The 15,728-nt window shown below is 43.1% G+C and overlaps 1 protein-coding gene across 1 annotated transcript in view; it reads right to left on the bottom strand.

The window, feature by feature from the left end:
* The window catches only part of NSUN5 (NOP2/Sun RNA methyltransferase 5), a 33,175-nt gene that overhangs the window by 377 nt on the left and 17,070 nt on the right, over window positions 1-15,728 (bottom strand). The window contains exons 5-9 of the mRNA XM_060125192.1: window positions 1,757-1,895; window positions 1,551-1,666; window positions 693-871; window positions 276-486; window positions 59-199 (exon numbers count right to left, since the gene is read on the bottom strand). Of these exons, the coding sequence (XP_059981175.1) occupies window positions 59-199; window positions 276-486; window positions 693-871; window positions 1,551-1,666; window positions 1,757-1,895 (786 nt within the window). The remainder of the gene's footprint in view (window positions 1-58; window positions 200-275; window positions 487-692; window positions 872-1,550; window positions 1,667-1,756; window positions 1,896-15,728) is intronic.

The following is a 15,728-nucleotide window of genomic DNA, read 5'->3' as shown; positions in this document are numbered from 1 at the left end:
TGAGTTAGATGTGCCCCAATCCTCCAGCGTCTTCCAAGCAGGCCCCCTGCTCACTCACCTTGGCACCTCTACCCGTTCAAGTACAGCAGTGAAGAAGCCGCCAGTGAGCGTGGTCTCAGGGGAGGCCCGGAGGCAGTGCTCAGCACCTGGAAAAGTGCCAAGGCCTCGGTGCGGCCAGGAGGGGAGGACAGGAGCCAGCCTGCAGAGAGGAAATGGAACGGGCTTCTAAGTAAGAGGGCGGCCCTCGCCCCAAGACCCTGGTGGACACCCACTACCTGAAGGCTGCTGGGCTCTGCTGCAGGGCGGCTCGCACCACGTCTTCGTTCTCCTCCTGGTAGAGGGAGCACGTGGAGTAGACGAGGCGCCGCAGGGCGGGGAACGTGAGCGCGTGGCTCAGCGCCCGCTGCTGGAAGGCAGCCAGTGCTCGCAGGCGCTCCTGGCTCGGTACTCCGGTCCCGGGCTCCTCCAGCTGTCTGGTCAGCATCCCTAGGGAAGAGTGCTTTCACCACACGCTGCCTGATTTCGTATGAAATCCCCACATACAGATAAGCACATCTGACCATTCACAGGATAACCTGAGCCAGAACTAAACCCGAGGCCAAAACGAACGACCACCGCCACACACCCCCCATCCCCGCTCTAAGGCTGCTCTGGATCTGTGGGGCCCTTGGCCGCGTTTTCCCCCATCTCACCAGAGCCACTACAAGAAGGATCCAGCAAGATGTACTGGACCTGACGATAACGCTGGTCTGAGGGCGAGACCTCCAGGAAGTCCTGCTCAGCCAGCTCACAGCAAGAAACCCCGGCCCGGGCCAGCAGCGTAGCCGTAGAAGCCAGCCGCTTGGCATCCAGGTCAAAGGCAAAGATCTTCCTAGGGAGGAGGGCAGAGTTGAGGTGAACTGAGAATTTACGTAACACGTAAGAGCCCACAGGTCTGACACGGTGACACGTACCTGAAGTCAGGACACACAGAAAATCATACTTAAATGTCTTTAAATTCTCAATATTTAAAAAGGGTCAGTGGGGGACTTCCCTGGTGGTCCAGTGGTAAAGATTCCACCTTCTGATGCAGGGGACGTGGGTTCGATCCCTGGTCAGGGAACTAAGGTCGCACAGCCTGTGCACCACAATGACCGAGCTCGCGCACCTCAATGAGAGCCCACGTGCCTCAAACTACAGAGCCCGCGCCGCAACGAAAGATCCTGCACGCCTCAACCAAGACCCTGTGTGCCACAACTAAGACACGACACAGCCAAAAATAAATTAAAAAATTAAAGTGAGTCATGTGAAGTTTAAAACAAAGTTAAAAAAAGTAAAGGTCAGTGGTTAGAAATAACTGCCCAGGGCCCTCTGCCCCAAGGGCTAAGGGATTCACATCTCACACGTGTAACCCACTGGGAAGCTTAGGGAACTGCCCTAGGTCCACGAGGAAATATTTAAAGGGAAGACCTCCTTTCAGCCTTCATGACCTACTGGAGTTGAGTTCCTTATTTCTTCTTATAAAATATAGGATCAGACCCCACCCCACTCTGTCTGACCATGGCACTCACCCTTGGTTCTTCAGAAGGGCAGCCAAGTGACTGGTCTTATTGCCTGGGGCAGCGCATGCATCGATGACATGGGAACCTGGAGGTGGAGCCAGCAGCATGGCCGGGAGACAGCTCGCCTGGCAGCGCAGAGCACAGGGGCTGGCTCAAAGGGACCCCAGGCTGACCACTCCCCTCCCGCTCCTCCCATTTCCACCCATCTACCCTACCTTGTCTTGTAGGATGAGGTGACCAGCTTGGTACAGTGGATGTTCATGCAGATCTGTTCGGGCAGGAAACACGAGCAACTCCGGCAGCAAGGAATCCAGAAGAAAGCACTTCCCTTGGAGGGCCCGTACGTCCTCGAGGCTGCCGGGGAATAAGAGCTGTTCATGCCACATTTTCTGAACCCCTCCGTGCCAGGCAGCAAGCCAGACATTTCACATGTCACCTAACTGCTTATTTATGCAACAAACGGTTAAAACTGCTATGAGTAAATTAACAAGCTGATACGATAGAGGCAGCAGTTAAGAGAACAGGCTTCTCAGGCCAGACTCTAGGTTCAGGATCCCACCTCCATCATTTACCAGTGGCGGGAGCACTGACACTTCAGCCTCTGTCTACAGTTCTGGAAAATGGCAGATCTCGTGAGGATTAAATGACATGCAAAATACTTAGGAAAATATTTTGCACAAATTAGACACTCACTAGCCAGTACTATTAAAACACAACCCTGGGGAGAGGGGCCTGGTTCAGGGAGGTAAATGCTGAGCTGATTCCTGATGTTCATATAAGTAACCTGAGGAGGTAAGGTGAAAACTGTACTCTCCACACTGCAAAGGAGCATTGTTCATTCACCTGACCCACGTAGAAAACAGGCCTAGAGAATAACAACTCAGAAAGCTATGAAGTAGCAGAGCTGGAATTCAAACCCAAACACAACCATTCTCTACCACCCTGGTCACTAAGCAGCATGCTAGAGGCAGATGGGGGAACATCTACAACAGATGGAGAGAGAGGGAGAGAGAAGAGGCAGCTTCCCAGAGCTGTCAAAGGACAGACCAGGAGGTAGGTGAGTGCAGGGAAGCCTGGGGTGAGGAGCAGCAACCACTGTAATAACAGGTGCACAGAGTGCATGGCAGATGGGCCTGGAAAGGAAGCAGGGGGCACAGCGCAATGGAGAGCCACGGGTTTTCAGCAGGGGAGTAAAGCATCAGATCTGGCTGCAGATCTCTCTGCAGCCAACACAAGGAGGACAAACATGACAAGAAAGTCTGGAAGTGGGGAGACCAGTTTAGGAGATTATTCTGCCAATCATGATAGGATATGATGCTTAAACCCAGGCAGTATCCAGGAGGACAAAAAGAAAGATGCTGAAGGCACAGTAATAAATGACTGAAAGGAGAGGAGGGAAGCATCTATGATGACTCAGTTTCTGCCTTGACCAAATGGGTGCATAATGGTGATATCTGTTAGGTTAAAACAGGGAATGCACAAGATGCCAGTGTCAGGAACGCAAGGATGGTTCAACACCCACAAAGTAATCAATGCGATATACACAATTAACAAAAAGGATAAAAATCACATGACCATCTCAACAGATGCAGAAAAAGCATTTGAAAAAATTCAACACCGGGCTTCCCTGGTGGCGCAGTGGTTGAGAGTCCACCTGCCGATGCAGGGGACGCGGGTTCGTGCCCTGGTCCGGGAAGATCCCACATGCCGCGGAGCGGCTGGGCCCATTAGCCATGGCCGCTGAGCCTGCGCGTCCGGAGCCTGTGCTCCGCAATGGGAGAGGCCACAACAGTGAGAGGCCCGCGTACCACAAAAAAAAAAAAAAATTCAACATCCACTCATAAAAACTCTCAACAAACTGGGTATAGAGGGAACACACCTCAACATAATAAAGGCCATATATGACAAGTCCACAGATAAAATCATACTCAATGGTGAAAAGCTGAAAGCCTTTCCCCTAAGATCAAACACAAGGCAAGGATGCCCACTCTCGCCACTCTCATTCAACCTAGTATTGGAAGTCCTAGTCAGAGCAGTCAGGCAATAAAAATAAAAAGCATCCAAATTGGAAAGGAAGAAGTAAAACTGTCACTATGTGCAGATGACATGATTTTATATAAAGAAAACCCTAAAGAATCCACCAAAAAACTATTAGAACTAATAAATTCAGTAAGGGTGCAGGATACAAAATCAATATACAGGGAATTCCATGGCAGACCAGTAATTAGGACTCCGCACTTTCATTGCCAAGGGTGCGGGTTCAATCCCTGGTCAGGGAACTAAGATCCCACAAGACATGTGGCATGCCCCCCCCCAAAATATATATATACGAAAATCTGTTACATTTCTATACACTAATAATGAACTATCAGAAAAAATTAAGAAAACAATCCCATTTACAATTGCATCAAAAAGTAAAAAATTCCTAAGAATAAATTTAACCAAGGAGGTGAGAGAGAGACCTGCACACTGAAAACTACAAGACACTAATGGAAAAAAACCTGAAGATCAAAAGAAAAAAAAAAAAACCTGAAGATCACACAAATAAATAGAAGGATATTCTGTGCTCATGGATTGGTAGAATTAATACTGTTAAAGTGTCCATACTACCCAAAGAAATCTACAGATTTAACACAATCCCTATCAAAATTCCAATAGCACTTTTCACAGAAACAGAACGAACAATTCTAAAATTTGTATGGAAGCTCAAAAGACCATGAATAGCCAAAGCAATCTTGAGAAAGGAAGAAAAAAGTTGAAGCATCATGCTCCCTGATTTCAAACTATATTGCAAAACCTATACTGCAAAACCACAGTAATCAAAACAGTATAGCACCAAGGAGAAGGTCAAGGTGGCAGAGTAGGAGGACGCTGAGCTCACCTCCCCCCCAATGAACATAGCAAAAATACATCTACAATGTGGAGCAATTCCCACTGACAACAAACTGGAGACTAGCAGAAAGACTCTTATACAACCAAGGGTGTAAAGAAAAACCCACATGGAATATGGGTAGGAAGAGAAGCAATCAGGTCAGGACCTGTGCCCCTAGGAGGGGACAAAGAAGAGAGGGATTACACAATCCTCCTTGGGTTTCAGGATGCTGGCACCATCTGGGTGGCATCACCTGAAGGACCACATGGAAGCTGATTCCCTGCCACAGACACCCTCACTATTCATTACCAAGAGGAACTCCTATTGATACTGTGGTGTAATACTTGTAGACTTTTAAAAAATCAGTATTTATTAACAACCAGGAAAAAAATGGAGCTCATACTTAACATATGACTCCATGACTTGTTTCCCCATTTGCTATATTGTCAATAAACATTCACACCATCAATGTAAGCAGCTCCCTGATATTTCACAGTCTGGATAAAACCAAAATTTACTGAACCAAATACATATTGTTGGGATATTTTAGAATAAATGTAGATCGAGACCAATTTTCCCCTATTCGAAACAAAATTATGAACATTTCAGAAGTGCAATCTAACGATAAATGACTAAAAGCAAAATTGCTCAAAAAGGGCACACAGGGCTTCCCTCGTGGCGCAGTGGTTGAGAATCCACCTGCCAATGCAGGGGACACAGGATCAAGCCCTGGTCCAGGAAGAGCCCACATGCCGCAGAGCAGCTAAGCCCACATGCCACAACTACTGAGCCTACGTGCCACAACAACTAAAGCCCGTGTACCTACAGCCCATGCTCTGCAACAAGAGAAGCCACCACAATGAAAAGCCTGCGCACCACAACGAAGAGTAGCCCCCCTCTCACCGCAACTAGAGAAAGCCTGTGCGCAGCAACAAAGACCCAACGCAGCCAAAAATAAGGGTGCACAGGTGAGTGGTTCAAACCACATTATTAGGCACCACAGCCCTAGGGTCTGACACCAGGAAGATGAATCCCCTTAGCTGGTTTGAAAACCAGCAGGACTTAGAGAACAGCTGTTAGAAACCTAGATTCCATTCATGAAAAACAAGCACATGCTTGCTTACTCCAGGGAACAAGGTGCAGGAAGCTGACTGAAACAGCCTGGGACTCGGGCTGGTTTCCTGCAAATGCCCCAGCCCAGTGCACACCCCAGCCCACGTCAAGCAGCCGCACTGATTCCCTGGCTCTGGCACAGCTCTGCGCTAGGGAGAAGGCTGCCGGTGCCAAGGAGAGTGCACAGTTTGTGGGGGGGGGGACGAAGCCAGCTCAGACCTGGCATGGCATTCAGTTGGGGCAAGGGCAGCCGTTACTGGCATTCGTAGAAGCAACAGATCAGGAGTGGTCTGGACCTGACTGGCATGCCAGGACTGCCCCAGAGTGTGCCCCAGCCCGTGCCAAGCACCCACTCCAGCCCCTCTTGCTCCAGCACCACCCCCTCTGGGGCAAAGGTGCCATTGCTGGGAGCAGGGTAGAAAGCACACTTAGAGGAAACAGAACCAGTTCAGACCCAAACCTCGGCTTCTGCTCCAGTATCCTGGGACCAGACACCACTCTCAGTAGGGCAGTGACAGCCACTGAGAATAGGAGAAGCCCTGGCTCACACCTGGCTCTGGCTCTAGCTCTAGCCTCTCCACCTCCAGCCCCACCTCCCACCAAGGTGATAGCTGCCAGCACACCCTGGGGAAAGACATGACCTGTGCTTACTTTAGATCCAGTTCTCCCACCAAAGGCACTGGGCACACAGAGACTGCATAGTGATGCTCCCACACAAGGATACCCTTTCAAGACTGGGATAGGTAACTTTTTCACCTAATTTCATAAAGTTAAGCGAAATAAGAAGACAGATGAATTTGTTCCAAACAAAACAAACAGGGAAAAAACCTGAAAAAAAACAACTAATGAAACAGATAAATAATTTACTAGATAAAGTGTTCAAAGCATTAGTAATAAGAGTGCTAACTGAACTAGGGAAAATAGACGAACACAGTGAAAATTTTTACAAGGAACTAGAAAATATAAAAAGGAACCAAGTCAAAGCTGAAGAATACAGTAAGTGAAATGAAAAACACACTAGAAGGAATTAACATCAGATCAAGTGATACAGAAGAACACACATTTGATCTGGAAAACAGAATAATGATGGAAACTACCTAATCAGAACAACAAAAAAATCTTTAAAAAATGAGACCAGTTTAAGGGATCTCTGGGACAACATCAAGCGTACTAATATTCACATTATAGTGGTCCCAGAAGGAGGGGAGAGAGAGAGAGGTCAAAAATGTATTTGGTGAAATTATGGTTGAAAACTTTCCAAACCTGAAGAAGGAAACAAATATCCAGGTATAGGAATCACAGAGAGTCCCAAACAAGACGAACCCAAAGAGACCCACACCAAGACATCATAATTAAAATGGCAAAAGTTAAAGAGAGAATTCTAAAGGCAGCAAGAGAAAAACAAAGAGTAACATACAAGGGAATACCCAGAAGGCTACCAGCTGATTTCTCTGCAGAAACTTTGCAGGCAAGAAGGGAGTGGCATGATATATCTAAGGTGCTGAAAGGGAAAAACCTACAATGTAGGATACTCTATCCACCAAGATTATCATTTAGAATTAAAGAAGAGAGAAAGAACCTCTCAGAGAAGCAAAAAATAAAAGAGCTCATCACTACTAAACCAACTCTAAAAGACATGTTAAAGGGTTTTCTCTAAGTAGAAAAGAAAAGGCTATAACAAGAAGTAAGAATTTATAGGAAAGGAAAAATCTCGCTTGTAAGACAAACATATAGTAAAGGTGTGGATCAACCACTTAAGCCAGTATGAAGATTAAAAGACAAAAGTTGTAAAATCAACTATAACTACAATAAACAGTTAAAGGATAAACATGAAGATATAAAACATGACATCAAAAACACAAAACATAGGGGAGAACAGTGAAAAAACATACATCTTTTAGAATGTGTCTGACCTTAAATGGCTATCAGTTTAAAACAAGTAGATACAGTTATAGATCAACATATATGAACCCCATGGTAACTACAAATCAAAACCTACAGTAGAAACACAAAAATCAGAGAGAAAGGAGCACAAGCATACCACTTAAGAAAAATCATCAAACCACAAGGGAAGAAACTAGGAACAGAGAAGAACTACAAAAACACCCAGAAAACAAGCAACAAAATGGTACATACCTATCAACAATCACTTTAAATGTCAATGGACTAAACGACTCAATCAAAAGACATAGGTAGCTGACTGGATTTTAAAAAAAACAAGACCCATCTATATGCGGCTTACAAGAGACTCACTTCAGAGCTAAAGACACACACAGACAAGTGAGGGGATGAAAAAAGGTATTTCATGCAAATGGAAATGACAAGGAAGCTGGGGTAGCAATATTCACATCAGACAGAGTAGACTTTAAAACACAGTCTGTAACAAAAGACAAAGAAGGGCATTATATAATGATGAAGGGATCAATAAAAGAAGAGGATGGGGCTTCCCTGGTGGTGCAGTGGTTGAGAGTCTGCCTGCCAATGCAGGGGACATGGGTTCGTGCCCCGGTCCAGGAGGATCCCACGTGCCACGGAGCGGCTGGGCCCGTGAGCCATGGCCGCTGAGCCTGCGCGTCCGGAGCCTGTGCTCCGCAGCGGGAGAGGCCACAGCAGTGAGAGGCCCGCGTACCGCAAAAAAAAAAAGAAGAGGATATTACACTCAATAACATATATGTACCTAATATAGGAGCATCTAAATATATAAAGCAAATATTAACAAACATAAAGGGAGAAACAGACAGTTATAAAATAACAGTAGGAAACTTTAGCACCACACTTACATCAAGGGACATATTGTCCAGACAGACAGAAAATCAATAAAGAGGCTTCCCTGGTGGCGCAGTGGTTGAGAGTCCGCCTGCCGATGCAGGGGACACGGGTTCGTGCCCTGGTCCGGGAAGATCCCACGTGCCGCGGAGCGGCTGGGCTCGTGAGCCATGGCCGCTGAGCCTGCGCGTCAGGAGCCTGTGCTCCGTAACGGGAGAGGCCACAACAGTGAGAGGCCCGTGTACCGCAAAAAAAAAAAAAAAAAAAAAAGAAAATCAATAAAGAAACAGTGGTCTTGAATTACACATTAAACCAGTTGGACTTAATCGATATCTACAGGACATTTCATCCCAAAACAGCAGAATACACATTCTTTTCAAGTGCACATGGAATATTCTCCAGATAAATCACATGCTAGGCCACAAAACAAGTCTCAACAAATTTAAGAGAATATATCAAACATTTTTCCAACCACAACAGTACGAAACTATAAATCAATCACAGGAAGAAAAATGGGAAAAACACAAACACATGGAAACTAAACAATACACTACAAAAAAGCCCCAATGGGTCAATGAAGAAATCAAAAAGGAAATCAGAAAATACCTTAAAACAAATAAAAACTCAACTTTCCAAAATCTATGGGATGCAGCAAAAGCAGTTCTGAGAGCAGTTTATAGCAAATACAGGCCTACCTCAAGAAACAAGAAAACTTTCAAATGATCAACCTAACCTATCATGTAAAAGAATCAGAAAAAGAACAGAAAACTTTCAAATGATCAACCTAACCTATCATGTAAAAGAATCAGAAAAAGAACGAAGCCCAAAGTAAGCAGAAAGAAGAAAATAATAAAGAGAAGAAATAAAATAGAGACCAAAAAACAAACAAACAAAAAAATAGAAAAGATCAATGAAATCAAAACCTGATTTTTTTTTAAAGGATAAAATTGATAAGCCTTTAACCAGGCTCATCAAGAAAAAAAGAGGGCTTCCCTGGTGGCGCAGTGGTTGGGAGTCTGCCTGCCGATGCAGGGGACACGGGTTCGTGCCCCGGTCCAGGAGGATCCCACGTGCCGCAGAGCGGCTGGGCCCATGAGCCATGGCCGCTGAGCCTGCGCACCTGGAGCCTGTGCTCCGCAACGGGAGAGGCCACGGCCGTGAGAGGCCTGCGTACCTCAAAAAGAAAAGAAAAAAAAAGAGAGGACCCAAATAAAAGAAATGAAAAAGGAAATATTACAACCGATATCATAGAGATTAAAAAAATCATAAGATCCCATTTGTTTATTTTTATTTTCATTACTCTAGGAGGTGGGTCAAAAAAGATGCTGCTGTGATTTATGTCATAGAGTGTTCTGCCTGTGTTTTCCTCTAAGAGTTTTATAGTATCTGGCCTTACATTTATGTCTTTAATCCATTTTGAGTTTATTTTTGTGTATGGTGTTAGGGAGTGTTCCAATCTCATTCTTTTACATGCAGCTGTCCAGTTTTCCCAGCATCACTTATTGAAGAGGCTATCTTTGCTCTATTGTATATTCTAGCCTCCTCTGTCATAGATTAGGTGACCACAGGTGTGTGTGTTTATCCCTGGGCTTTCTATCCTTTTCCATTGATCTATATTTCTGTTTTGTGCCAGTACCATACTGTCTTGATTACTGTAGCTTTGTAGTATAGTCTGAAGTCAGGGAGCCTGCTTCCTCCAGCTCCATTTTTGTTTCTCAAGATTGCTTTGGCTATTCGAGGTCTCAAAGGAAACCATAAATAAGAAGAAAAGACAACCCTCAGAATGGGAGAAAATATTTGCAAGTGAAGCAACTGACAAAGGACTGCTCTCTAAAATATACAAGCAGCTCATACAACTCAATATCAAAAAAACAAATAACCCAATCAAAAAATGGGCAGAAGACCTAAATAGACATTTCTCCAAAGAAGACATACACATGGCCAACAAACACATGAAAAGCTGCTCAACATCACTAATTATTAGAGAAATGCAAATCAAAACTACGAGGTACCACCTCACCCTGGTCAGAATGGCCATCATCAAAAAACCTACAAACAATAAATGCTGGAGAGGGTGTGGAGAAAAGGGAACACTCATACACTGTTGGTGGGAATGTAAATTGATTCAGCCACGATGGAAAACAGTATGGAGGTTCCTTAAAAAAAATAAAAATAGAACTACCATACAACCCAACAATCCCACTACTGGGCATATACCCAGAGAAAACCATAATTCAAAAAAACATAGGCACCCCAATGTTCATTTCAGCACTATTTACAACAGCCAGGACATGGACGCAACCTAAATGTCCATCAACAGAGGAAAGGATAAAGAAGATGTGGTATATACACAATGGATATATAGATATACACAATGGAATATTACTCAGCCATAAAAAGGAATGAAATTGGGTCATTTGTAGAGACGTGGATGGACCTAGAGAATGTCATACAGAGTGAAGTCAGAAAGAGAAAACCAAATATCTTATAATAACGCATATATGTGGGATCTAGAAAATTGTATAGGTGCTTGCAAAGCAGAAATAGAGATACAGACATTGAGAACAAATGTATGGATAGCAAGGGGGAAAGGTGTGGGGTGTGAGGAAGTGGGAGACTGGGATTGACACATATACATTATTGATACTATGTATGAAACAGACACCTGTTGAGAACATACTGTATAGCACAGGGAACTCTACCTAATGCACTGTGGTAACCTAAATGGGAAGGAAGTCCAAAGGGAGGGGATATCTGTTATGTGTACAGCTGATTTCATTCTGTTGTGCAGTGGAGGCTAACACAACATTGTAAAGCAACCATACTCCAATAAAAATTTAGAAAAATCAATCTGAAAAAACAACATAAGAGAATACTATGAACAAACAGTTATATGCCAACAAAAGACAACCTAGAAGAAATGGATAAACTTCTAAAAACATACAATCCTACAAGACTGAATCAGGAAGAAATAGACAAATCTGAAGAGACCAATCACTAGTAGTAAAATTGAATCAGTAATCAAAAAACTCCCAGCAAACAAAACTCCAGGACCAGATGGTTTCACAGGGAAATTCTACCCAATATATAAGGAAGAGCTAATACCTATCCTTCTCAAACTATTACAAAAAAACTGAAGACGGAACACTCCCATATTCATTCTACAAGGTCACCATTACCCTGCTACCAAAATCAGACAAAGAAACACTCCAAAAAAAAAAAAGAAAATTACAGGCCAATATCTCTGATGAATATGGATGCAAAAATCCTCAATAAAATATTCGCAAACTGAATTTTAACAATATATAAAAAGGATCATACACCATAATCAAGTGGGATTTATTCCAGGGATGGTTCAATATCCCCAAATCAATCAATGTGATACACCACATCAATAAAAGGAAGGATAAAAATCACAAGACCATCTCAATAAATGCAGAAAAAGCATCTGAAAAAATTCAACATCTATTCATGATGAAAACTCTCATCGAAGTTGGTATTAAAGTAACATATCTCAACATAACAAAGTCTGTATATGACAAACCCACAGCTCACATCATACTCAATGGGGAAAAGCTAAAAGCTTTTCCTCTAAAATCAGGAATAAGACAAGGATGCCCACTCTAGCCACTTCTATTTAACACAGTATTGGAAGTCCTATCCAAAGCAATCAGACAAGAAAAAGAAATAAAAATGGATCCAAATTGGAAGGGAAGTAAAACTATCACTATTTACAGATGACAAGATAAAGAAAACCCTAAAGTTGCCACAAAAAAACTGTTCATTAGAAAATGAATCCAGTAAAGTTGCAGGGTACAAGATTAGCATTATACACTTTTCTATGCACTAATAATGAACTATTAGAAAGCAAAACAATCCTGTTCAAAAGTACATCAAAAAGAATTAAATAACTAGGAATAAACTTAACCACAGAGGTAAAAGACCTATACTCTGAAAACTATGACACTGATGAAGGAAACTGAGATGATACAAAGAAATGGAAAGATACCCATATTAAGGGATTGGAAGAATTTAAATTGTTAAAATGTCCATACTATCCAAAACAATCTACAGATTTAATGCAATCCCTATCAAAATATCCATGACATTTTTCATAGAACTAGAACAAATAATCTTAAAATTTATATGGAACCACAAAAGACCCTGAATAGCCAAAGCAATCTTGAGAAAAAAGAACAAAGCCAGAGGTATGAAGCTCCCAGACTTCAGACTCTACTACAAAGCTACACTAATCAAAACAGTAAGGTACTGGCCAAAACACAGACACATAGATCAATGAAACAGAACAGAGAGCCCAGAAATAAACCCACAAACTTATGGTCAATTAATCTATGACAACAGAGGCAAGAATATACAAAAGGGAAAAGACAAAGTCTCTTCAATAGGTGGTGTTAGGAAAAACAGACAGCTGTATGTAAAAGAATGAAATTAGAACATTTTCTCACTCCATATACAAAAATAAACTCAAATCAATTAAAGACCTACATGTAAGACCAGAAACCAAAAAACTCCTAGAAGAAAACATAGGCAGAACACTCTTTGACATTAATTGTAGGGGAATTCCCTGGCAGTCCAGTGGTTAGGACTCTGTCCTTCCTCTGCAGGGGACACGGGTTCAGTCCCTGGTCAGGGAACAAACAAAGATTCTACAAGCTGCGTAACGCAGCCAAAAACAAACAAACAAAAAAAAACTAGCAATTTTTTTGTTTTTTGATCTGTCTCCTATGGCAAAGGAAACAAAATAAATAAATAGGACTAGTTAAACTTAAAAGCTTTGGTACAGCAAAGGAAACCACTGACAAAATGAGAAGACAACCTACTGAATGACAGAAAATATTCACGAATGATATGACTGATAGGGATTAACATCCAAAAACATATAAACAGCTAAGACAACTCAACATCAAAAATACAAACAACTGGGCTTCCCTGGTGGCGCAGTAGTTGAGAGTCCGCCTGCCGATGCAGGGGACACGGGTTCGTGCCCCGGTCCAGGAAGATCCCACATGCCGCGGAACGGCTAGGCCCGTGAGCCATGGCCACTGAGCTTGCGTGTCTGGAGCCTGTGCTCCGCAACGGGAGAGACCACAACAGTGAGAGGCCCGCGTACCGCAAAAAAAAAAAAAAAAAAAAAAATGTGGAGAAGGCATGAATAGACATTTTTCTAAAGAAGACATACAGATGGCCAACAGGCATATGAAAAGATGCTCAACATTGCTAATCAGAGACATGCAAATCAAAACCACAATGAGCTATCACCTCACACCCATCAGCCATCAGAAAGGCCATCAACAAAAAGAACACAAATAACAAATGTTCGCAAGGATGTGGAGAAAAGGGAACTCTAGTACACTGCTGGTGGGAATGTAAATTGGTGCGGCCACTATGGAAAAACAGTATGAAGGTCACTCAAAAAACTAAAAATATAACTACCATATGATCCAGCAATTCTACTCCTGGGTATATATGTGAAGAAAATGAAGTAACACTAATTTGAAAAGATACATGCACTCCAATGTTCATAGCAGCATTATTTACAATATCCAAGTTACTGAAGCAACCTCAGTGTCCATCGATAGATGAATCGATAAAGAAAATGTGGCATACATACACAACAAACTATTACTCTGCCATAAAGAATGAAATTCTGCCATTAGCAAGAATGTGGACAAACTTGGAGGGTATTATGCTTAGTGAAAGAGAGAAAGACAAATTCTGTATGTTATCACTTATATGTGGAATTTAAAAATAAATTAACAAATACAACAAAACAAACAGATTCACAGATACAGAGAACACCACAATGGTTACCAGTGGGGAGGGGTGTAGTGGACATGGAAAGGAGAGGACATGGAAAGGAGACGTGACCCTGAGGACATGGAAAGGAGACGTGACCCATGAGCCCCCCCTCGGCAAACCGAGGGCTAGCGAATAAGCCAGAACCCCTCGGCAAACCGAGGGCTAGCGAATAGGCCAGGACTGTAGGCAGTCCTGGATACTTTGGGCACTGATCCATGAAATGACCTCAGTATAATCAGAACACAAGGAAACGTCCTTGTGCTACTTTGGTATAATCAGAATGATGGGAACACAAGGAGATGTCCTTGTGCTGCTTATGAGCTCAAGGACGAAGCACGGCACGTCAAGAAAGCCCATTGTTGCTTGTATAATCAATAAAAGCATATGTTGCTGCTTTGGATTTCTGGAATGTTAAGAAAACAAGTCTTAAGATGTAAACATAGATAATGCTTAAATAAAAGCTACCACAGCAGGACAGACGGCACTGTATTCTACTGCTGTGCTTCTGCACAATTCATCTCGTGTGATGAGCTTACTTTGGGCCCTGTCATAACAAAACTACAACAGAGGGGGAAGGAGGGAGGGGCAAGATAGAGGTAGGGGATTAAGAGGTACAGTACAGAGAATGTAGCCAATATTTTATAATAACTTTAAATGGAGCTTAATCTATAAAAATATTGAATCACTATGTTGTATACCTGAAACTAATATAATATTGTAAATCGACTACACTTCAATTTAGGAAAAAAAAACAGTACGGTATTGGCATGAATATAGACACAGATCAACGAATCAGAATAGAGAACCCAGAAATTAACCCACAAATATATGGTCAAGTATACAGTTAAGGAGCCAAGAATATACAGTGAGGAAAGGACAGTCTCCTCAATAGATGGCATTGAGAAAACTGGACAGATGCAAATAAAAGAATGAAACTGGACCACTATCTTACACCGCACACAATAAATTAACTCAAAATGGATTAAAGACTTGAATGTATGCGGCATATTACTCAGCTATAAAAAAGAATGAAATCTTGCCATTTGTTGACAATATGGATGGACCTAGGGGTTATTATACTAAGTGAAATAAGTCAGAGAAAGAAAAATACTATATGATTTCACTTATATGTGGAATGTAGAAAAAAGATGAATAAACATAACAAAACAGAAACAGAGTTACAGATACCAAGAACAGGTGATTGCCAGAGGGCAGGAGGGTGGCAGGGAGGAGAGAAATACGTGAGGGAGATTAATAGGTGAGGGAGATTAAGAGGTACAAGCTTCCTTGGGCTTCCCTGGTGGCACAGTGGTTGAGAGTCCGCCTGCCGATGCAGGGGACACAGGTTGGTGCCCCGGTCCGGGAAGATCCCACATGCCGCGGAGTGGCTGGGCCCGTGAGCCATGGCCACTGAGCCTGCACGTCCGGAGCCTGTGCTCCGCAACCGGGGAGGCCACAACAGTGAGAGGCCCGCATACCACACACACACAAAAAAGAGGTACAAGCTTCCAGTTACAAAAAAAATGAGTCGGTCTTCCCTGGTGGCGCAGTGGTTACGAATACGTCTGCCAATGCAGGGGACACAGGTTCGAGCCGTGGTCCAGGAAGATCCCACA

The sequence above is a fragment of the Lagenorhynchus albirostris genome, chromosome 15 (assembly GCF_949774975.1).
Source record: "Lagenorhynchus albirostris chromosome 15, mLagAlb1.1, whole genome shotgun sequence".
Taxonomy (NCBI): domain Eukaryota; kingdom Metazoa; phylum Chordata; class Mammalia; order Artiodactyla; family Delphinidae; genus Lagenorhynchus; species Lagenorhynchus albirostris.
Note: the sequence above shows the minus strand (reverse complement) of the source record. Positions and strands in the feature narration are given on the sequence as shown.